At 38.0% G+C, this 24877-nt stretch overlaps 1 protein-coding gene across 2 annotated transcripts in view; it reads left to right on the forward strand.

Moving 5' to 3' along the window:
• The window catches only part of Rasal2 (RAS protein activator like 2), a 246104-nt gene that overhangs the window by 166391 nt on the left and 54836 nt on the right, over positions 1 to 24877 (forward strand). For both annotated transcript variants that reach the window (XM_027417286.2, XM_027417287.2), the window contains one exon: positions 19507 to 19616. In XM_027417286.2, the coding sequence (XP_027273087.1) occupies positions 19507 to 19616 (110 nt within the window). The remainder of the gene's footprint in view (positions 1 to 19506; positions 19617 to 24877) is intronic.

Below are 24877 nucleotides of genomic sequence, written 5' to 3' on the forward strand. Positions count from 1 at the left end.
TTGTTCCTCGACTCCCATGTGCATACCATCGGGCACACATACACCCAAAATAATGATGATAAATAAAAACAAATATTTCATAAAATATCTTTAATTGCATAGTATAAACACTACAACAAAGGAAACTAATAAACTGAGACAAAAGACAACTAATAAATTGAGAAAATATTTATATATTTTAAAACTATTGAAAGTCAGAAAACGAACAAAATACAAGAAATTTTAAACTTGGGATTTGAGGGAAGATATGAACAAGTCATTTTTGGAAAAAGTGTGTGTGTGTGTGTGTGTGTGTGTGTGTGTGTGTGTGTGTGTGTGTGTGTGTGTATCTTTGACAAAAGTCTGTGCTTATGTGTGAAGGTATATATGGAGGCCAGAAGAGGGTATTGGATCCACTGGTGCTAGAGTTAGAGGCAGTTAAGAACTGCTAGACATAGGTGTTGAGAACCAAACCCAAGTTGTCTGCAAGAGCAATATGCACTCTTAACCACTGAGCTGCCTCTCCAGCTCCTGAGCAAGTCATTCTAGAAGGAAGGAAAGGAGGGAGACAAGTAGCCCCTCCCTTAGAATTGAAGGTGCAGATTTCCAGACACCCATAAGATCAGCTTCCTCAAAGAGAAACAGTCATATGGCACCAAGATTTTGAAGCTGCAGACTTAATTGCTAAAAGTGCTCAGAGATCATTGCCCTAAGTTTAGGGTCCCAACACACAGCAGCTAGTTTTATAACTCCTTAGCAATTCGTTTGAGGAATCCTGGTTCTTTAGCCATTGGTAGCTCAGGAACTCTTCTAGCAACTGGACTTGCATTCCCTTTTGGTCCCCACCTTTTGCTGTTCCTACTTCTATAGTCTCAGTGACTCTGCCATCTTTTGTCTTAATACTTCACCAGCCTTCTTAGCTTCTTGTACAGCCTGCCCTCTGGTACTCAGGAAACTAACAGCTACCTCCTACTCTTACAGTTCCAGGCTTCAGGTAACAGGGTTCAGAGCTCCCAGAAGCTCTTTCAAGTACTTAGCTCCTGTTAGTGGTAAAGTCCTGAGTTTTGCTGAACTGGATCTTTCAGTAACTGTGGAAGTCTCAGCCTCTTCACTATCACTGCTGGGGCTAGAAACCCTGGATTCTTGTGCAACAAACTGAACCTGCTTTACCGGTTATAAAGACTACAAGTAGGTAAAAGACCATTTAGAAGAAAGCTTCATTGTGGTCTAATGTTGCAGCATGAGGGAGTTATTTGTTCATAGTTGTGAAACCTTTCAGACTAAGTACTGTACACATGCACACATGCATACACACATATGCAAACCCTAAAACATTCCCTACTTACGTAGCTAAAAAGGGGAACAAGAATGCCTATGTTCAGGTTCCACCAATCACACTCTGTCTTCTAGCTCCACCAATCAGAAGTAAGTTTCATATAAATGACCACTCACAGGCCTCAGAGAAACACAGCCTCATTTCTGTGAATTACAATCTTTTTACTGAATCGGGTCCTTCCTGTCTTGAAGACTACTATTACAAAGTCCAGAGCATCCAGGGGCATGACTCTATTGTGGGTTATCTGGAGGGTCACAAAGGTTTGACCCTCCAATTTTGTAACACTGTTGTGGACTGGAACCTTGATGATTAGAGCAAGACTCCCTGAAGAAGGAATTGTGGCCTCAGCCAACAACAGCTGACAGTACAGTTCCCTTTATAGCCACAGTATAGCCACACTTCATGGAAATGTTCAATGCAGTCCCTAGGCAAGGCAATTAGGTAAAAGGGAAGAGTCTGTTAGCTGCCATTTATGAGCAGCTTTGCTTATTCACAGTAAACATTAATGTAATTGTGAAAGAATGCTTACCATAAAGAACTGTCTTGCCAGTACTTACCAATGCCAGTACTTACCACATACACTCAGGGAGTTTGGGTCATTTGATCTCAGTAGTACATACTACAATGGAACTTATGGATTCAATAATATGTTATGAATATCTGGTTTTACAGAACAAAGGGTTTTACAGAACAAACTTTTGCCTAGTTAAGATTAAGGACGTTAAGTTGGGAATATTTCTGTAGAGTATCTGTGTCCAATCTAATTACCTGAAGCCTTAAAGCTGAAAATACTGAGGCTGAAGAGCTGGCTCAGTTGTTGCTGCCCAAGCACAAGAACCTGTTTGAACCCCACACCAACATAAAATCTGAAAATGATCCAGAGCATGAGAGGGAGGGGAGCAGATTGTCAGCCTAGCCAAAGAACTGTAAGTTCAGGCTAAGGAAGAGTCCACCTTCAAAGAAATAAGGCAAGAAGTAATAAAGGAGAGTATCTAGCACACTTCCCTGCCGCTGCACAGGCCAACGCATATGTACACACACACACACACACACACACACACACACACACACACACACACACACACACACACACACTGGGGGGAGGGGGCACCTGCAGGCATAAACCATACATACACATAAAGAGAAAATAAAACACCAAAATCCTTTTACAAGGCTACTAATAGTACTGGTTCAAGAAAATGGAGGACTATAACATAAAAAGTGTGGATGTCCTTTACAAGATGGAGAAAGCAAGTGTGCAGTTCTCTCTTGAGACTTTCAGACATCTTGATTTCAGTCAGGAGAACTCTGAATTACACTTCTGGCCTACAGAACTAGAGGATGGGTTTATACTGTTGAAGCCACCATCTTTGTGGCAATATGTTAAATTAGAAAGTTAATGCAGTTGAAAAGTTGGTGAAATTCCAGTGTATAATTTAGGTTAATATATCTTCAGTGTTAAAATTTACTAGTTTTCAAAATTAGACATGTGTGGCAATATATTATAGAAAACATACAGTAGGAAAATGTGTGAAAGTTCAATTTGCAGTTAGGTTCATATGGGTGCCTAATTTTCATAATTATACTAATCTAAGCTTAAAGGAAGCTGGCTAAAGGAAATTTCTTTATACTATTTTTCTAATTTTTCAGAAAATGTGGATATGTAATATATCTGAGGGAAGGGAAAACAGTCCACTATTAAAACAGAATTCAGTCTGGTACATGAAGACTGCTTAGCAGGTGTTCATGGGCGCTTCATCCTTAATAGCCCCAAATGGAAACAGCCCTAGCACACCAGCCAGGTGGCAAATGAGTAAGTAAATCTTGGCACCCTAACACAGTGAAATAAAAAGGTACAAATCTGATGTATGTGATAATGTGGGAAGAGATCAGATATGTTATACTAAGTGAAGGACTGCTTACTGCATGATTCTGTTTACATGGCATTGTAGAGAAAAAGAACAATCTATTGGCACGTCAGATCAGTGATTCCTAGGAGCAGAGCAGAAGAGATAGAGCTCTGTTGTAGAGGAACATGAAAGGGAAAGTTGCTGACAGAATGGTCCTTTATCTCGTTTAGATGTGCATTGCTCAAGGCTCATCAAGCCAGCCACATTAAAACCGAATGCCATTTTCGTACATTGTATTTTCAGAAATTTGTCTTAAAAGAAAAGGTTTTTTCCTTCTTTGTAGACCAGCTGGCTTTGAACTCACAGATCCACGTGCCTCTGCCTCCTGAGTGCTGGGATTAAAGGTGTGCACCACTACCACCTGGGTAAGAAAAGACATTTTAACATAGGATGCATAGAGGATATATTTTAAAATACAGTACATAAGGCTTGAGATAATTTGATAGGAAAACAATAAAAGAAATTTGATAACAATGTGTTCTACATAGAGAAACCCTGTCTCAGGGAAAAAAAAAAACTCTGAATTATCTAGAGAATATCTTTAGTGATAAAAAGCGTTACATATCTTCCCATTTGTGCCTCGATAAAATTGTAACACACATCAGTATATACTGTATAGCAGTTACAGCATCATATATTTTGAATTTAAAATTATTAAATTAAGAATTATTTATTTTGTGTGCATATGTGTTCAGAAGACAGCCTGTAGGACGATCTGCCCCTCCACCATGTGGGTCTCAGAGATCTAACTCAGATCTCAGACTTGGTAACAAGCACCTTTACCCACTGAGGCATCTCAACAGCCTATTTTTATATTAATATGTAAACAATACCAACATGTTAATAATGGTCAGTCTGTTTAATAGATATATGTTTATTAATTTGGGGGATTTTTATGTTTAAAATTTTAATAATAAAATATTTATTTTGTTCATAATCCAGATGTTGGTGGCACACACCTTTAATCCCAGCATTCAGAGGCAAAGGCAGGCAGATCTCTGTGAGTTCGAGGCCAGCCTGGTCTACAGAGAGAGTTCCAGGGTGGCTCCAAGCAATACAGAGAAACCCTGACTTGAAAACAAAACAAAAAAAACAACAACAAAAAAAAATGCTCACACTGGATCTTGAAATTTGTGTAAAATACAGAGCTCTTGGCTCAGAGTGCAGCTCAATGGTAGAACTCTTGCCTACAATACACAAGGCCCTGGGTTTGAACCTAAGCACAGCAAAAACCAAATGAAACAAATAAACAAAAAATATAGATCATCCTACCCTAGGCCCTAAGATTCTCATCAGTCATCTATAGGCTTAGGAAAACAATTATAGTTTGATATTTCATAGAATTTTTTTTCTCTCTGATGTCTAAATTGGGGAAGGGTGGCACCAATGTTGAAACTATTTGTTAACTATAGAATACTTTGCAAATTTTTGTTGTTATTAACAGTACCTTGTTTCCCATCTGATCTGGACTCCAATTATAAAAATTAAATATGATGACTGTGGAAGGTAGAGTTTAGTATTTTCAATTGTCCTTTCCCTTTTTCTTTCTAATTTTTATAGTTATCTTTTAATCAACATTTATTTAAATATCTAACAGGTTCCTAAAGATAACTAAGAGAGAATATATGGGAATATTATAGACAAAATTTAGTCTTTCTAATTAGACAAATTACAATGAGTCATAAGACATACAAAATATACAGATTAACTTACTAATTAAACTAACTTGAAAAGCAAGAATGAAAACAGTCCTCACCTGAGTATTTCCTAGTAGACAGGGTGGCATTTTCTTAGCATAAACATTTTAAGGAAATGCTATTAAAATTCCCCAATCACTTGGAATGCTGTGTGGTCTCTGATGTGAGGTTTCAAGCAGAGGTTCATTACACATCCCTGTGTTTTCCTGTGAAAGGTGATAACATGTTTCTGTCTCCACTTCTCCCTGTCTTAAGGGAGCAGTAGCAGGGCCAGGATACCCACATGTCAGCGTCTCCTGTTCCCTCCACTGAGGCTTCAGAGAGCTGTTGCATAGCAGCAGTTTTATTTCCACCACCAATCATGGCCGGATAACCAAGTTCAGTCTTCCAGGGTTACTCTCATTTATGGGTGGTAGACAACTTTTGTTATTGTCTTTCTGTTATCTACCAAGCTCCAGAGAAAGGCAGCATTTGGCTTTTTATTTTGCCAGCAGTTGCTGACTTTCAGTCTTTATTTGAAGGAAAATCGTGATCACCAATTAATTAAAGTAAGTCACTTAGTGCTATCAATTACCATAACGATGGGCTTATGCAAATGATGAATTTTTGTACTATATTTTAAAATTATATACTATAATTTTTAAACAAAACCTTGCTATAATTCTACCTGAATTGAGTATGGTAGGAATTTTTTTATGGTTTTGTTTGTTCATCTTTGAGTGTTTATTTTTCAGTTAAGGTTGGTGTCAAGAGATGTGATGTGTATAGCCTTTCTTTGTTTCCATTTACATTGCTGGGTTTTTGTTGTAAACTTCCAGATGCATCTTTTATATTCTTTATATCACTAGAACATAGATATTATAATGTGAGAGTCATGTTGGTATTCATCTGTTTTTAAATTTTATGTATGAAAGTTGCCTTTTCTAATGCTCAGTAACCCCAGGATTAGGTAAGTATAAAAGTAATTTTAGCAGTGTTCACTTTAGTTTGATTGTATATATAGGAACTGCATTGACAAATTCTACTAAGTCAAATTAACACTGGGAATTTTTGCTGCTTGTTTTCTCCTTTCTTCAGATAATGCATTCTTTGTCATATATAATCCTTTAATATATATGATAGTACAATACATGTGGGGAAAGTAAGGTACAGTGCTTAGAACATTGAAGGGAATTTAGAATGTGGAGAGTAAGCAACATGTAGCAATTTAACAGCCAGAATTTGAAAGTGAGGCTACTTACTCTCAAAATCTGCTATTAAGGATCCCATATCTTCTGTATGAGATAGTCTGCTTTTAATAAAACAATTACTATCAATTGCACATTTTTACTGCAGACATATTAAGTCATTATACCTGTTTTTCATGAGAAAAGATATTTTTGTCAAAAAAATTCACCCATCACCTTCAAAGGGTTTTTATAGGGTTTGCACACTATTCCCTCTCCTTCCCCTTTCATAGAGCAACACTTTACTCTCTGTGATTCCATCTTTCGCTTCCCTCCCATCACTTCCTCCACTGTACCATACCAATTTCCTGGCTTTTCCTTGAACATAGTAGACAGGTTTCTACCTTGAAGCCTCTACAAGCCTGCCTCTGCTGCCTGAGTGCTTTTCCCTCAGACTCAGGCTATTTTCCCTTCTTAAGCCTTCCTCAGATGTGGTCTTTCGTGTAAGGCCTACCTTTACTATTTAATATCACCAAGCCACTCTGCCTGGCTCTAATTTACAGTAGCACTTGCCTTTTATTTTTTATGTTCTTATTTATTGTTTATCTTTCTCTGCTGGTATGTAAGTTTTAAAAAGGTGAATTTTTTTATTTTATTCACTGATGTGTCAAATGACTCAAGTATATGATGAGTAATAGATATTCAATAAAAACACCAATAAATGACACATTTTAAAATATTTGTCATATGCCGAGCGGTAGTGGTGCACTCCTTTAAACCCAGCACTCGGGAGGCAGAGGCAGGCAGATCTCTGTGAGTTCGAGACCAGCCTGGTCTACAAGAGCAACTTCCAGGACAGCCTCCAATGCCACAGAAAACCCAGTCTCGAAAAAAAAAAAAAAAATTGTCATATGCTAGGTTTAAATCTTAACTCAGCATTTACAAGCTGTTTAAACTGAACAAGTTATTGAATACCTGCTTCATGGAATTGTTGCACAGATTAAATGTATTTCATATTGGAAAACACCTACCCAGTCCCAGTATAGTATGCACAAAGCTTCCAGTAAATTCATTAAGTTAACAAATATTTAACAAGCACCTATAACATACCAAGTATCACTGTGAACACCAATGGACACATCTTTAAACAAACTGTCACAAATCTCTGTGATTTCCAAACCTATTTCTAGGTTTCTTTCTTTCCTCTGGTTTGATGGCTTCCAGGAGGAAAACTTGGTTCTGTGTTCCTGTCCAACAGGCTTTCACCCTGAATCTTTGTTCAGCTAGTATTTGTAAGCTCCTGTTTTCCGGGACTTTTAACATGTAAAAGACTTAGTAATAATATACATATTGGGGGCAACAAAGAGAGAGGTAAAGGATGCTAAATCAGAATGGCGTAACCCTCAAACATACTATTACTCCAAGCTGTAATTTTATGGATTAATGTGAGACAATCATGATAAAAAGAGGAAAGGCCCCATCCTTTCAATTTCTGTGTACCACTGAATATCAGGTAGAGGAAATGAAAAACATGTACCCTTTTAAAAAGCAGCTGTAGAAAGAGAGAAGGCAAAAAGACAGGCTTGGTCTGACCGTAGGCAGGACTATGTTTGTTCATGGTGAGGAGGCATATTTGTCCCCACATGTATAGATAGCCAAAATGCCTACAATGTGGTCTCCTATGAGGTGGAAATGGATGAAAACGACTTGCATAGTCTGCACAGGGAGCTGGAAAGTGTAGTCCTTCAGCAAGATACTGTCATTCCTAACCCTGAGAATATATGAAAATGCAGGGCAGGGGATTATAGCTGTTTTATGCTGAGGAGAGTCTCTGTCAGAAGGGGTAGTTCTGAGCCCATTAAAGAGGAGTCCTCAGTAGCAGGGCAAGAGTCCTAACTTGATGGCTGAAATGGACCAGGCATTTGCCACCCTATATTTCTAGAGACCTAGAAATAATTATTAGAGGGCTGTAAGCAGATGGTTTCATTATAGAGTAGAACTGAGAGATTGTCTGGAGAAGGTTGGGGGAGGGGGAGGAAAGGAGGCAAGACAGCAGGCAGGTGAGAGAAAATGAGCACAGGGTTGGTTCAGAGTGAGTGATTGGTCCATAGTATTGCACCAAAATGAGCTAGCAGAAGTGTAGGATGAAAGAAGTAAATAAAATATTTATGTTAACCAAATATGTATTAAGTCATATTTTCAAATACTAGATGTGGTCATTTAAAGTACCATTTCCAATTTTTAAAATGTTTACCTTATCAAAATTTTCTAACCAAAATTTCAGTAAGTGAAACATTTAAAAGACGGGGCTAAAACATAAGTATGAGGATAACAAAGCGGAAAGGAGTGATCCAGGGGAGGAGCCAGAGTGGGAGGGAACCAGAAGCCCAGACATAGGAGGAGGCTTGTTGTTAAAATTTTTTCTAGTCCCTGTCTCTAGGCTCCCCTTCAAACCAGTTAGGATTTGTTGGCCTGGAAGCAGCATGTTGGCAGAGGAGGACACACATCCTTCCTTACCTGTAGTAAACTCTGGACCTTTTGATGTTGGAGAGCTGCAGCAGTCAAGGAGTGGAGCTGCTTCTGAAGGCTATTGTCTGGGCTAAGACAGAGGGGTTAATTGATGCAAAGGAGGCTTCAGTCCACCAGTTTTAGTTCTGAGTCCCCAAAACCATATCCAGTGTAGCAAGAAGAGTAATGAATTGGATGGCCATGGTGCATTAGTCCCCTTTCAGACGTCACCCATACTGCTCTAGGGTTTCAGGTGCAGATCTTTTGGCTGATAGAAAGGGGACGAGGGGAACAGCAGTGAGAGTGCCTCAGAAGAGGTCCATCCAAGGGGCTGTGAAAAAACTTAACAGTTAGCAAAGATCCAGAACATAATTCAGTAGGTAATAACCATACAACTTTGTGGGGAACAGTAAGAGATAAAGTTACATGAGGCAAACTTTTATATCAACATTAACATGAGTTAAATGCAATTTTCCAACCATATCATGTACCAGAGCTCTGTAGAAGGATAAGGTAACTGTAATCACATCAGCCTCCTGCATAAGGAACAAGCACCTGGAAGCGTTGCAAGAGAAATCAATTAAAGTCGACATCCAAGGAATGAATCTGAACTGAAGGTGTCTATAAGTGATACTCCTTCTTTCACGTATGCTGAACTTCATATATTTGTATTAAATATTAACAATGTCAGCTATTATTTAATGAACAGAGTATCTTAAGCAAAACAAAAATTTTGGTTAGAAAAATTTGATAAGATAAAAAAATTTAAATTGGAATTGTTACCTTAAATAACCAAATCTAGTATTTGAAAACATGACTTAGTATATATTTTGTTAACATTAAATTGTTATGCATATATTCCAAGAAACAGTTTAGTTCTAAGTTGCAGTCCCCCAAAAGAAATGATTTTCAGTTTCCAATTTAAAAAGTATATACCCAGAGACAGTGCCTGCCTTGTCAAGAGTAAATGATTGCAATTTACAAAGTTTTCTAAAATTAACCCTGTTAACAGAACCTTTTAAAAATCTCTACACCTTTGCTGGCAGAGGCATGTGTGAGCCAGAACTGAGGGTGTGAATGTAGGAGAGCTGCCCCACTACTTGTCTGTCACAAGGCAGCAAGGAAGGGGAAAAATGCCTCCCTTTACCCCTCACCCCTGTCCCTTGCCCCTTGCCCCTTGCCACCTGAGGCAGATGGGAAAGTGGGCCCCTGAGTAGTGACAGTGAGAGAGCTGGCCCTGCACCTCATCTAGGCAGTATAGAAGTGCTGACCCTGCTGCTGGGGGGCACTGGTGAGCCAGCCTTGAGGTCATGAGAGTGGGAGAACTGGGCATGCCCCCTTGTCTGCCACATGGTGATGAGGGAGAGGGAAAAATGCCCTCCCCTACCCCATTGACACCTACAGCAGAAGAGTGGGCAACACAGTAAAGCTGACCCCATCGACGGGGGGCAGGGGCATGGGTGAGCTGACTTGGGGAGGCCCCACCCTCATCTGCCATAGGTGGTATGGGCTCGGGGAAAGCCCCTCCACCTTCTGTACTTGTGGCAGGTGGGAGAGCTGGCCCTGCCTCTCACCAGTTGCAGCACTTGGCAAAGTGTACCTTGCCCCTCACCTGGAAACGCAGTAGAGCTTGCCCTGGTGGTGTAGGTGTGGGCAAGATGGCCTGAGGACATGGAAGCAGGAGAACCAGCCCTGCCCCTTGCTGCCTACTGCATTGGTGAGCCAGCAGCTAGCATGGGGCTTCGCTAGAGAGCTCACCCTGGTGTAGAAGATTCGGAGAGCTGGTGGACTGACCAGCCTAGCAATATTGATAGTGTGGCAGAAACCAGGGGCCTCAAACAACCAACGACTCATTGCAATGAACACTTGCAAATAAAGATATGTGGCCAAAAGGGTTTCATGTGTCACACTGCAGCTTCCATGATAAGATTTTTCTTCTTTTCTCTTTTTAATTTTATTTTGTTTTATCTTGGGAGGGAGGGTGCAAGGGAGCAGATGTGAAGGGATGGAAAGATGAATGTGATTGAGATGCATGCTGTGAAATCCACAAAGAATCAATAATATGTTAAATGAGGGAGGGAATTCTACATTTTTATTCAATATACTCAAGCAGCAGATGAAAGTCATCAGGCAGTCATGTCAGATCTAACATCATTTGTATGTAACACAAACTGAACTACAAAGAAGGCAAAAGCCACCACTTTTCTCCTTTTGTATGTGGACAACTCTGTAGGTCACCACATACTGACAGGAGTAAGGCATATTTCTTATCATTATTTTATTTTAGAATAGATTGGTTGTTCAGAGGCATAATTTGTAAAGCAAAATAACCAAATTAAATGAGCTGTATGTGTTGTCAAACTTAAGCTTGAAACAAGTAAGTCAAAACAAATTTAAAGTAAACTTAAAATTTGTTTAATATTCAGTAATACTCAAAATTAGGTATATTTTTAGAAAATGGATATAAATTGATCTCTTTCTCTAAGCAACTGGAAACCTCATTTTACTTTTCCTTTTAAAATTTGCTTTTACAAAAATGCCAAGTTTTTTTATATGACTCATTTTTTTATATGACTCAATTTCAAAACAAACCATCTTGGAAGACTGGTGTTAACTCCTTAGTCTAATAAAAGGGAGATACAATAATAAGCAGAGGGCTCAGTGGGTCTAGTTCAGTAATGCTGCAGCCCTTTAATACAGTTCCTCATGTTGTGGTGACCTCCAATCATAAAATTGTTTTTGTTGCTACTTAATAACTATAAATTTGCAATTATTATGAATCATAAGTGTGTATTCCAATAGTCTTGGACCACCCCTATGAAAGGGTCATTTGACACCCCCAAAGGGGTTGGAGCCCACAGATTGAGAACTGCTGGTCTAGTTGATCTATGGGTACTGCCTTAGTTGATTCATATCATGTAGTTGCCTTAAACAAGATGACGGTGAAGTCATATGGCATGCCCTTTCTTTAGCTTTAGTAAAGATAATGACTGAGTCACTGGCTGCCAGCAAGCCATGTGGTTGTTGTTTACTCCAGGTGATCAACCAAGATGATGGCAAGCCACATGATACTCCAGGGTGAGCCCATCAGACACATACTCATTTCCTAAACAAGAGTAGGATCCAAATTACATACACGGTATGCTAGAGCAAATTAAGATTATCTGTATAGAGACTCTTAACTATTAACCCTCTTGTTATAGATTTTAAGCAAACCTTTTCTGATTGGCATTTTTAAACCTCACAGATTTTGAGTTAAAGTTTATACTTTAGCAAAAGTTTTAGAAATATAAGAGGTGGAGTTTTTAAGCATTAAATAAAACCAAGAAAAGGAGTGTGAGATAAGCAACAGTATTCTCTGCTGTGGGTAGTTTACCATTTAGGTATTTCTAAGCATATGGCATCTTCTCCTAGGCTGTTCTATTTTGATATCCTTTCCCCTAGGGTGAGACCAAGCCCTCCCCCCACACACACACACACCTCACAGTGACCTTTTAAAATAATATAACACATAGTACTCAAGACCCAGGATGGGAAATCTGAACCTACCAGTGCTTGTGTCTGGGGCAGATGGGCAGTCACTGTGAAGAGCATAGATACCCCCCCCCTTTTCTCCTCTAGCAGAGAAGTGGGGGGGGTACGTTTCGAAATAAGACAAAAGTAGTCTGTCTTTAACAAGATCCTCCTCCCTGGAAGAAGCTATTTAAGCTAACCAGTCTGGGGGATGGGGGCATGGACTTTGGCTCTCCTTTGCTAACCTGTTCCACCTAAAGCCAGGCAGGTGGCCTGGATGGGTACTAAAATACATGGAGAAAGTTTTCAGTCCTAAATACAAGCTCACAAAAAGCCCAAGACCTAGTCACAAGACTGGAGTTTTGCCAACCCCACTACCACTACCAAAGGACCATTTGGCCATGGTTCCTTTCGCCTGTTACATTTATCTATTTATCAAGAAAAAAATCATGCCAGGTTGTGGTGGTGCACACCTTTAGTCCGAGTACCTGGGAGGCAGGGAAGTTTGAGGCTAGCCTGGTCTACAGAGTGAGTTCAGGACAGCCAGAACTATGCAGAAAAAACCCTATCTCAAGAGAGAGAGAGAGAGAGAGAGAGAGAGAGGGGGGGGGAAAGGAAGAAAAGAAAAAAGGAAGAAAAAAATGTGAATGAAAATTCCTGAGAAGAAGCTGTGTCTACCTGTGAACAGAAAGGGGAGTTTTGTGTCTGGAGAGACTGATTGGCCCATTGGAATTTCAGAACTCCGGAGAGTTGGAATATTGTAGGTCCAGAGGTTAATTATCTTATTTTAGCCCTCTAGAATAGCCTTTCTTCATCCTCTGTTTTTGAACTTTTATTGATTTAGCAGGCAACTAGCTTCTACCAATCCAAAAGCTAAGAGTGCCATCAGATAGCATCATGAGCCCATAGGAGTTTCTCCATCTCAGTGTACCTGCCTCTCTGATGTACCCTCTGATTCATTGCCTTGATTTATAACTTTCTCTTTCTTGTAAAAACAATAAAAATTCCATGAAACTGTTTTCCACATTGGAACATAAAATTTGGGGTAACCTAAATCAGTATTCTAGGGCCAAAGTCACTCAAAATGGCTCCAGTGTAAACTATCTCTTATTCCCTTAAGAAGAAAGATGTAGTTTTTGCATTGTCACAAAACATGTGAAAAGGTAGAAAATAAGTTTTAAGAGATAGAAAATAGCAGAATGAGATTCAGATGCAATCACCAAATCAAAAATTTAAAGCAGTTATGATCAGAATGCAGATAAAGTAGACTCATGCCCAAACATATGGGCAATATAAGTAGAAAGGAAAGCATTCTAAAAGAACTAGAAATAAATGTTAGAAATTTAAAACTGTAGCAAGCAAAGACTGTTCTTTATGAGCCTGTTGTTAGAGCAGACACAGCTGAGGAAACAGTCTCTAAGCTTAAAGACTTACAGAGATTTCTAAACATGAACAGGGGGAAGACTAGAGAGAAAACAAAGGCAGACAAAACAGAAGAAAGCATAGTTGTGTGTTGTTTAAAGAAAAAAGTCAGTCTAAAATGTCTGTGTATTATAGGAGTCCAACTATATGGCATTCTGGAAAAAGTAAAACTATAGAATCAATGAAAAGGTCAGAGATAACCAAAAACATGAGGACTGCAGATGGTGACAGGTGAGGAGGTAGGGCACAGGAGACTTTTTAGGGCCGTGAAAATACTCTGAATGGTACTGTAATGTGCATACATATCACCCTACATTTCTCCAGAACTGTAAAACAAAGCCTCAGTAGTGGACTCTAATGAAAACTATGGCATTTGGGCAATAATGATGTCAAAGTAGATTTATCAGTTTTAATAGATAGCCCCTTGGGCGTGAGCTGATGATAATGGGAATGGTTATGCATGTATAGGGGGAGTGATGATATGGGGAATTTGTACCAACCACTCAGATTTTGTTTTTATAAACCCAAAACAAAAGTATCCTTTTTACTTATATCTTCCAAAAGAGGTGATAAATAATTGGTATAATTTCTTCCTTAAATGTGTGGTAGAACTCACTAGTTAGAATTATTTGCCTGATAATTTATGTTCAAGAACTAATCATTGAGTCAATTATTTCTTTTTCTTTTTCAAGATCAAGTCTTGCCATGTTGCCCATGCTGGCCTTGAATTCCTGGGCTCAAGCAATCTTTCCCCTACATCAGTGCTCCAAGTAACTAGGACTACAGGCATATACTAGGAAGCCCAGCTTCTTAAACAGAAAACAGGCTGATTGGCTATTTGTTCTTTGAGTGTGGCAGATTGTAACTTTTGAGGAATTTCATCTAGGCTACCACAATTTTGGACACAGAGTTGCATTTTATTATCATCTTAATGTTGATGAGATCTATAGCAATATACCCTCTTTCATTTCTGATACTAGTAATTTAGATGCTCTTTTTTTCTTAGCCTGGATATAGTGTTATTAATTTTATTGATCATTTCAAGGAACCAGATATTAATTAGGTTCAGTAATTTTTCTCTAGATTTCATGTTTTCAATTTTATTGACTTAATCCAGTGTTTTTAGTCTTATACTTACTTTGTGTTTAATTGCTACTATTTTTCTAGTTTCCTAAGGTGAAAATTTATATTATTGATTTTAGATCTTCTTTCTTAATATATTATGTAGTTAATGCTGTAAACTCCCCTCTAACTACTATTTTAACTGCACCTCACCAATTTAGATGTGCTGTTCTCATTTTCATATAGTTAAGGTTTTCTTTTAATTATTTAATTCCTTCCTGACTCATATGTTATTTGGAAATATACTATTTGGTCTGGCAAGATGGCTCAGCAGGTATATATGGTTGCTGCCAAGAATAAGGATTCAAGTTCAAACCTCACAACCCACATGGTAAAAGAAGAGAACTGACTCCCACAAGTTGTTCTCTGACCTATGTATATAAGCCATGGCACACACAAATAAATAAGTAAGCTTTTTTTTTTTTTTTTTAGTAAGAAAGAGGCATATTATGTAACTTAAACTTATTTTTCAGTCATCTTTCTTTTCCTTATTTCCACAGTGGTTTGAAAACATTCATTACATGATTTCTATTCTTTTAAATTTGTTAAGGTAGGTTTCATGGCCTAAATGTTTCTATCCATTAATGTTCTATAAGACCTTCAGATGAATTTATTCTGCTACTATAGAATGAAAAACTCCATAGCTGTCAGTTATATTCAATTGATTGATGGTGGTATTGAGTTTAACTATGATCTCTAACATCCAGCCTCTAAGATCTGTCCATTTCTGATAACAGACTTTACAGTTTCCAATAATAACATACAGTACAGTCATCTTCTAGCAATTTTATCATTTTTTGCCTTGTGTTATTTGATGCTTTTGTTAGGTATATACACATTGAATTTGTTGTCTTTGGGGAAAATGTACCTTTTCATCATTCAGTTACCTTGCTGATCTCAGTACCTTCTTTCTTCTATCTGAAAGTAATGTGGCTGCTCTTGTTTCTTTGGTGTTGGTGAGTTACATCTTTATAGTCCAGTTATCTTTCATCTGTTTGAGTCTATATTTTATATGAACATCTCTTAAACAGCACATAGTTTAGTCCTGTTACTTAGTAACTGATACATTTATACCTTTAATATTAAAGTGATTATTGAGGTGGATTACTAACATATTTGTTACCATTTTCTGTTCATTGTCTGTTTTTGTCTCTTTTCCTGCCTTTTGCAGTTTTAAATAGGCATTGATTAGATTTCTCTCCCTTTCTTCCCCCTTCTGTAGTATATCATTTAGATTTCCTTCACTTTGGTAATAGTTATTTTCTTCCTCTCTACCAAACTTCTTTTTGGTATTTCTTTTTCGGCGAGCCTGTTAGCAACAAATGCAATATTGTCTGAGAAAATCGTGGCTGCTTCTTTCTTCACTTTAGAAGAGTAGTTTTTCAGGTTGCAGAATTCTTGGGTAGTGGCATTTTTTTCTCTCACCTGTTTAAATAGTTTATGCCATGTGTCTTGTTTCCATGGTTTCTGAAAAGATGTAATTCTCTTTCTTTTTTAAAGTTTTTAAAGTTTTTTTTTTTTGCTATGCTGGGCTGCATAAGACTGTTTTCATGAAAGCTTGTAATGTATTTTGAGCATGAAGCTATTCTTATCATCATTCCTCTGCACTCAGGCAATTTCCTTCTTCCATCCTCTGGGTTCTTTCAGTATTTACTCATTACTTTGATTTTCTTTGGTTTAAAATATAGCTAACTTGAGGCTGGGGAGAGATGACTCAGGGATTAAGAGCATTCATTGTCATTGCAGAAGACTAGGCTTGGTTCTCAGCACCCATGGTTGTGGTGCACAACTGTCTGTAACTCCATTTCCAAGGGATCCAGTACCCTTTTCTGAACTACTATGGCGTGCTTGTGGTACAAATGCATACATGCAGATGAAATACAATACAAATAACATAGATCTTTTTAAAATATGCCTAAATGCTGGGTGTAGGGGCCAACGCCTTTAATCCCAGCACTTGGGAGGCAGAGGCAGGGAGATCTCTGTGAGTTCGAGACCAGCCTGCTCTACAGAGCTAGTTCCAGGACAGGCTCCAAAGCTACACAGGAAAACCCTGTCTTGAAAAACAAAACAAAACAAGCCTAAATGTTGGGTGGTGGTGGTGTACACCTTTAATTCCAGCATTTACGAGGCAGAGGCAGGCAGATCGGAGTCTGAGGCCAGCCTGCTCCAGGGCTACACAGACAAACCCTGTCCCAAAAACAAAACAAACAAACCAAAAAGATACACATATGTATCTAAATGTAATTTTGATATCTTTAGTTTGTTTGGGGCATTTCTGCTGCCTGGTGTTCCCTGTGGATCTTGTTTTGGTGTCTGATATTAAGAACTTTTCAGTCACTATTATTTCATAGATTTTTGGTTTTCTTTGTTGTTGTTGTTCATTGTTTTCTCTCTCTTGGTATTCCCATTATACATGCTATTTCTTGTGTACTCATTTCACAGTTCTTGGATATTCTATTCTGGTTTATTCGGTCTTTGTTCTACTTGATACTCAGTTTTAGAGGTTTCTAGTGATAGATGTCTGTGCTCAGAAATTCTTTCCCTAGCCATTTCAAGTCTTCTAATAAGGCTATGTATATATTTATATATAGTGTCTAAATCCTGTATTAAATTATAAGCTCCTTTAAGATGAAATTTGCATTTGTTTTAATTTTATTTTCTTTATAACAGATAGTAAAATTCTATACAAGAAATAAAATAAATATTACAGTATGATGAAATAAATGCCAATAAAAGGTAAAATTCAAGAGCTAGATGAATCAATTCTATTATGACATTTTTCAGCCAATTGCATAACTGTATTTTTACTAGAAGTATATTAATATTTGGTCAAGTCATTCGTGAAATCTCATTTACCCCTAACAATCCAATTAGAACCTGTCATTAAGTGTTGCTTGTTGAATACATTTCTGAGTACATAAGGCAGCAGTTCTCAATTTGTGGATTGCAGCTCCTTTGGGGGTCACATATCAGATATCCTGCATATCAGTTATTTACATTACAATTCATAACAGTAGTGAAATTACAGTTAGGAAGTATCAACAAAATAGTTTATGGTTAGGGACCACCACACCATGAGGAACTGTATTAAAGGGTCATGGCATTAGGAAGGTTGAGAACCACTGATGAGGGAACAATTCTGATGAGACATGCTAAATAGGGCATTTATCTTGAAAACTAATGGCAACTCTCCATCATGATGCTAGTACAATACTGAAGAACACATCAGGCAAATGACAGTTTTACATGTTTTTTCATTTTCCTTTTAAATTTTGTTTAGTTTTGTCTCTAGCACTGGTCTGAACCCAGGACCTTACACCTACTGAACTGCTGAGCTACACCATGAGTCACAGTTTCCCTTCTGGGTAGAAAGAATAATTGAATATGTCATAAGCATTTTTCTTTATTCATTAAGTAACTTTTTTCATCTTTCTCTCATGAGTGGATCAAGTCCTAATGTTGTAAAAATATCCAACATCTGTCAGAGGAAAGCACCAACCACCTACAAAGGCAGAAACACCAAAGTAAGAACAGATCTGTTGTCAGCTACCCAGATGCTAAGGAGTATTTTCCTTAGCACCACATTTTCCTCCCAATTTGATCTACTCTTTTTCTATTTCAAACCTACTTCGTCCACTTAGTGCTGCCAGTTTGTAAATAGTGTATGGCTATCCCCCGGAGCATGGGCATCCTGTCAGGGCTTGTATCCCTGAAGAAAACTGACACTGCTTCAGTCAGCAGCTTTCGTTTTTTCAAGACAGGGTTTCTCAGTGACTTTCGAGGCTGTGCTGGAACTCACTCTAGGCTGGCCTGGAACTCACAGAGATCCGCCTGCCTCTGCCTCCCGGGTGCTGGGATTAAAGGCATGCGCCACCAAAGCTGCTAGTCAGCAGCTTTGAATTGCCTGTACTTCTTGGCTGGGTAGAGTTGGGACCTCATGGGCCCCTCCCAATCCTGCTGGAATTTGGGCTGGCTTGATCTGGTACTTGAGGTCACAGAAACTGTGAGTTCATATGAACATGTTTTTTAACTTCTCAGTGCTTTAATGATTTTATAGATGATCTGTATTTCATGTAAAATAGTTTATCTGCATTTGAGTTCATTTTATAGATAACACTATCCACAATGAGGTGAACAAACTCTATAATACTTTGGAGATTAGCAATACAAGTCCTTGTACTTCTTAGTTAACTCTCCTCCATCCTCCCCCAGTAGCATCTTCAATTTCTCCAGTACTGCAAATACCTCCCCACTTCAGGGACTTTGCACACAATGTTCTATTAGTTAAGGAAATCATTAGATGTCATTTCCATTGGAATTGCTGATAAATTTTATAGAAAACAGTATGTTTGTTTTGTTGCTGTTTTAAAAGTCTATTTGTAAACTTGTGGCTTTTTTTTGCCACAAATAGTATAAAAACTAAGATTGGTGCTATCAACATGTTTAATTATCTCAGTTTTTCATAGTAGAAAAAAGTCCCTCATTACATTACCAAGAAGTTTCAAACAACCAGCATTTATAAAAACTGGAAACTAGAGCTGGAGAGATGGCTCAGAGGTTAAGAGCACTGGCTGCTCTTCCAGAGGTCCTGAGTTCAATTTCCAGCAACCACATGGTGGTTTACAACCATCTGTTATGAGATCTGGTGCCCTCTTCTGGTGTGCAGATATACATGGAAGGCAGAATGTTGTATACATAATAAATAAATAAAATATATTTTTAAAAAAACCTGAAAACTAAATTCTGTGCCAGTCCTTCCTTTTCAATGTAAACCCCTTTTGCAAGTTCATTGCAGAAGGCAAGGTTCCCGAGTAGTTCTCTCTCCCACCACTCTTGCCTTTTCATTCTAGGGATTCTTCAGCAAGCGCCTGAAAGGTTCTATCAAGAGGACCAAAAGCCAGTCAAAGCTTGACAGAAACACAAGCTTTCGACTTCCATCCCTTCGAAGTGCAGATGACAGGTAGGATATGACTTGTTTAAAACAAAGACATCAGATACTGGAGTGCAGTATTTACTTATTTTGAGATAATGTCTCAGTATGTAGCTTTAATTGGCCTGGAATTTGCTATGTAAACTAAGTTGGCTTTGGATTACAAAAACTCAACGGCCTCAGCTTCTCAAGTGCTGGGATTAAAGGTATGCACCCCCTTGTTAGCATAAAGTGGCTTTTGACAAGGCTCTTGAACTTTCTGTACCTTTGTATCAGTGGCAGAATGAACCAGAACAAAATTTGCTTTTTGTCTTGCTCATATTGAGACAAGGTACAAAATGTTGGCTCAGTAGTCAACCAGTGTAAAATGCATATAAATACAAGAGAGTGGAGAGAAACGAGTTTTTAAGATCAGATATACTGTTACTGTAAAGTCAAGTTCTTCTGGTTCTAGGTAAATTCTTTTTCTTCAGTCAACTCTAAGGGGATAACAGATGATAACTGGAAAATGTTTTAGTACTGTACTTGATACATATGATTATCTTATTCAGTCTCCATAATAACCTCATATGATAAACAGGTTCTTATGATTATAGATAAAGAATGTGATGCATGGAGATATTAAGTAATGTTGTCCAAGATCACACATTTGGTAAATAGCAAAAATGATACTTTCCCATGGGCATTTTCCTAGCATACATGCTTTTTGCTACAATACGGTTCTAGTGTGTAGCATAGAAAATTAGTCTTGGCGGTTGTGTCACTTGTAGAAGACACATTTTTTAAAAGAATTGCAAGGATTTTAGTAGTTAGAACTGCTAACTTAGTAAATTTTGCATGTTTAACTCTCTAAAGATAATATCCTTTTGAAATAATAGAGTATATGCTCAATCCCATCTTAATTTCTCATAGCATTGATAGTTTTGGGAATGGAACTGCTGTGTCAACAACTCATTGCCATCACCAGTGCTTGCTGAGTGCTCGGTATGCACCAGCTTTCCCATGAACTGCTTTGTGTACTACAACCCTGGGTGCTGTTGTCACCCTCACTTTGTAGTTGAGGAACTGGAGGAAGAGAGACTGAGAAACTGTCCAGAGTTAAGCAAGTAGTAGAGCTAGATTGAAACTTGTCTGTCCTTCATATTTGATACTGTTATTTTACTTGAGGATTTAGGGTTAATTTTTTTTTCTAATTACACTGTTTTCTGTCACCTTAATAGATTTGCTAGGCAGAGAATTTTCAGTTTTATTTTAAAATTGTTTCCATATTGAGTTTTATCATATATTCTTATCTGTGGACCATGTAGAAAATAGTGAAATTTAAAAGTCTGTCTAGATGTACCCATAGGGACTGGACTCCACAACTCTATATTTCATTGGTTGTGTTTTTCTGTAATGATCTCTGTCTGTTGCAAAAAGTTTTCTTGATGAGGGGTGAGGACCGCAGTTATCTGTGAATATAAGGACAAATAGAAATAATTAGGAATATTATGGTTTAGCAAAGTGGTTGTTGTCAGTTCTCCAAGATCCATGGTTTCACTCGCTCTGGTAGTTGCCTGGGTTCCCAGTGCCAGTCTCCCTCTTGTTGAGGGGGCTTGAGTCCAAATAGAGAGCTGTTGGTTACTGCTAAGGTGTGTGTGCCGCTACTGCACTCTTATCGTTATCAGGGTGGTAAGAGCCAAAGGATCAGGGAGTTTTCTGTGGGAAAGATCAAATGCTACACCCACAACATTTCATTCACATGAGTGCCCAAACATAAGTTAATCAAAGGCAACAACAATAGACATTCCGGGTAGTCAGAGACACCACAAGGCCTCAGCCCTACACAAAGAATTGCAGACAGCTAAGGAATGCTGAGGCCTGGAGAAACAGTCTTACCCAGTGGAGAGCACACTAATTAGTCATCCTGTATCAGATGGTCAGCCTTGAAAACATACATACAAGTTACATTATGTATGTAGACCAAGCAGGGTGGGTGAGTGTGTGTGTGTGTGTGTGTGTGTGTGTGTGTGTGTGTGTGTGTGTGTGTGTGTGAATTAATGAAAAATGAGGTCATGGATTTGAAAGAGCTAGGAGGAGTATATGGGAGAGTTTGAAGGGAAGAAGAGAGAAATGATGTGATTATATTATAATCTCAAAAATAAAAGATAAACATTTTAGAGAAAGGAGGGCAGAAAAGATGGCTCAGCAGTTAAGAACACTGGCTGCTCTTCCAGAGGTCCTGAGTTCAATTCTCAGCAACCACATGTTAGCTCACAACCATTTTTAGTGGTACCTGAGTGTTCAGTGTTCAGATAGAACACTCATATACATTCAATCAATCAGTCTTTTTTTTTTTTTTTAAGAGGGAGAGAGAGGAAAGGAGAAAGGAAAAAATAGTTGGACTTAGAATTCACTATGTAGCCATTTTCACAATATTAATTCAGCCAGCCCATGAGTATGGAGGTCTTTCCACCTTCTAGTATCTTCTTCAGTTCCTTTTTCCAGTGTTAAATTTTTTCATTATAGATACCTTGCATTTCTTTGGTTAGATTTATTCAAAGCTTATGGTATGGTTTAGTTTGGTTTGGTTTGAAGCAATTGTGAATGGGATTGTTTCTCTGATTTCTTTTTCAGTACATTATTAGTATATAAGAAGGCTGCTGGGTTTTGCATGTTAATTTTGGATCCTTCTATTTTACTAAACATGTTTAGCAGATTTAAGTGTTTTCTGGTAGAGTCTTTAGGGTCCCTTATGCATAACATCATATTATCTACAAGTAAGGATACTTTGGCTTCTCTCTCTCTCTCTCTCTCTCTCTCTCTCTCTCTCTCTCTCTCTCTCTCTCTCTCTCTCTGTCTGTCTGTCTGTCTCTCATTCCAGCTATGACTTCAGTGATTACTGAATAAGAGTAGAGACTGGAAACCCTTGCCGTCTTTCTTTATTTTAGTCGAAATACTTTCAAATTTTTCTTCATTTTATGTTATACATAGTGTAGGGATACCAACACCTGTACCAATAACCAGCCTTTATTATCTTGAGATACATTCCTTCTAATCTTAGATTTCATTGAGATGATGATGCAATTTTATATCAAATACTACAATCTTTCATTTGCATATGTTTCATTACAGCTCTTGTAATGAAACCAATGAATGATCCTTTTGATGTGTGGAATTCAGTTTGCAAGTGTTTGTGTATAATTTTTGTACCTATATTTATATATCAGGAAGATTGTATTTTGTTATTGTTGTTGTCTTTATTTGGTGTTGGTATTAGGTAATACTTGGCTAGTAGAAAGAATTCAGTACATATCCTTCTGTGTTTTCTATTTTATGGAGTAGTTTGAGAAGCATCAGTGTTAGTTCTTCTGTATAGGTCTGGTAGAGTTTGTATCCATCTGGGTCTGGACTGCTTTTAGCTGGGGAATGTGTTATTACTGCTTTAATCCCATTGCTTGTTACAAATGTGTTCAAGTTGTTTTTCTTGTCTTGATTTAATTTGAGTAGGTCATATGCATCTGAAAATTTATCTCTGCATTTCACATTTTCCAATTTAGTTTAATTTAAGTTTTTAAGGTATGTCCTTATGATTTTTAAAATTTCTTCTGTGTCTGTTGTAATGCATCCCTTTGGATTTCCTTTTTTTACTGTTTAGATTTATTTATTTTGTGTATCACATTTGTACAAAAACCTGCAGAGGCCAGAGGAATTCCCTCTTGGTACTTTTGCTCCCCTTGGAACTGAAGTTTCAAGTTAACCGCATGTGGGGGCTGGAAATCAAACCCAGGTCCTCTGCAGAAGCAGTTGTTGCTCTTGACTGTTGAGTCAGCTCTCCGTCCCCTTTAATTTTATTAAACAGGATCTTCTGTCTCTTGTGGTGAGTTTAACAATTTTTTTGTTGATCTTTTATATCTTTTCAAAGAACTATCTCATCCTTTCATTGATTCTGTCTGTCTGTCTCTCTCTCTCTCTCTCTCTCTCTCTCTCTCTCTCTCTCTTCTCTCTCTCTCTGTGTGTGTGTGTGTGTGTGTGTGTGTGTGTGTGTGTGTGTGTGTGTCTGTGTGTGTCTGTGTGTGTCTGTGTCTGTGTCTGTGTGTGTCTGTGTGTGTCTGTGTGTGTTCATCTCATTACTTTTCTGCATACATCTTACTTTAAAATGAGTCTTAGCTTGTTGTTGATTTTCCAGAGCCCTAAGGTACACTGTTATTTATTTGAGAACTCTCTGATTTGTTTTACAATGTAGGTAGTTTTAGCTGTAAACTTTCCTCTTAGATCTGCTTTCATTGAATCCTATAGTTTCTGGTATGTTGTGTTTTAATTTTTATTCAATCCTCGGAGTATTTTTTCCTTCTTGATTTCTTCAATTGCCTGTTAATAATTCAAAGGTTTATTATATGATCCTCATGAATTTGTATATGTTTTGGAATTCTTGCTGATACTTAGTTTAAATTCCACTATGTTGGCATAGAATACAATGTCATTTTAATATTTCTGTATTTGATGCTATTTGATTTGTGTCTTGTTGCATTGTCCATTTTGGAGAACGTTCTGTGGGCTTCTGAGAAGAATATTGATTCTTTAGTGTTGGGATGGAGTTCTACAGATAACTGTTAGTCCCATCTGACTTTTATTATTTAGCTCAATGTTTCTGTTTATTTTTGGTCAGGATCTCCTGTCAGTTGGTGAGAGTGGGGTATTAAAGTCACCCAGTATTATTATGTTACAGTTAATGTATGGATTTATATCTAGTATTTGTTTTATGGAATTGGGTGCACCCATGTTGGGTGCATGTTCTAGCTTGTCCAGCTCTCTGATGCTATGAAAAGGACACTGATCAAAACCAGCTTTTGGAAGTACAGTGTTTATTGCAGCTTTTACTTTACAGTCCATCTCTGAGGGAAGCCGGGCCAAGAACTCAAGGTAGGAACCTGGAAGCAATAACTGAATCAAAAGCCATGGAGAAGTGCTGCTTACTAGCTGGCTTTCCATTGCTTGCTCAGCCTGCTTTCTTATACTTAACAGAGGAAATAAACATTCAGTATTTTAGGTTATGCATAAAAGTCTGTTTTTTGTCTTAAAATTTACACTAGATGCTTAATTATGAACACTAATAAAACTAGAAAAATGTGAATCATAGATAGATTAAATGATCAGTTATAGTTGCTGTGCAGAAGGAATTTTTTGAAGTTTTTTTTAAATCATTTTTTTAATTTGAATTAGAAACAAGATTGTTTTACATGACAATTCTAGTTCCCCTCTCCCTCCCGGCCTCCCCTTCCACCCTCCCCAACTAAAACCCTACCTATCAC

This window comes from Cricetulus griseus, chromosome 5, assembly GCF_003668045.3.
Source record: "Cricetulus griseus strain 17A/GY chromosome 5, alternate assembly CriGri-PICRH-1.0, whole genome shotgun sequence".
Classification (NCBI taxonomy): Eukaryota; Metazoa; Chordata; class Mammalia; order Rodentia; family Cricetidae; genus Cricetulus; species Cricetulus griseus.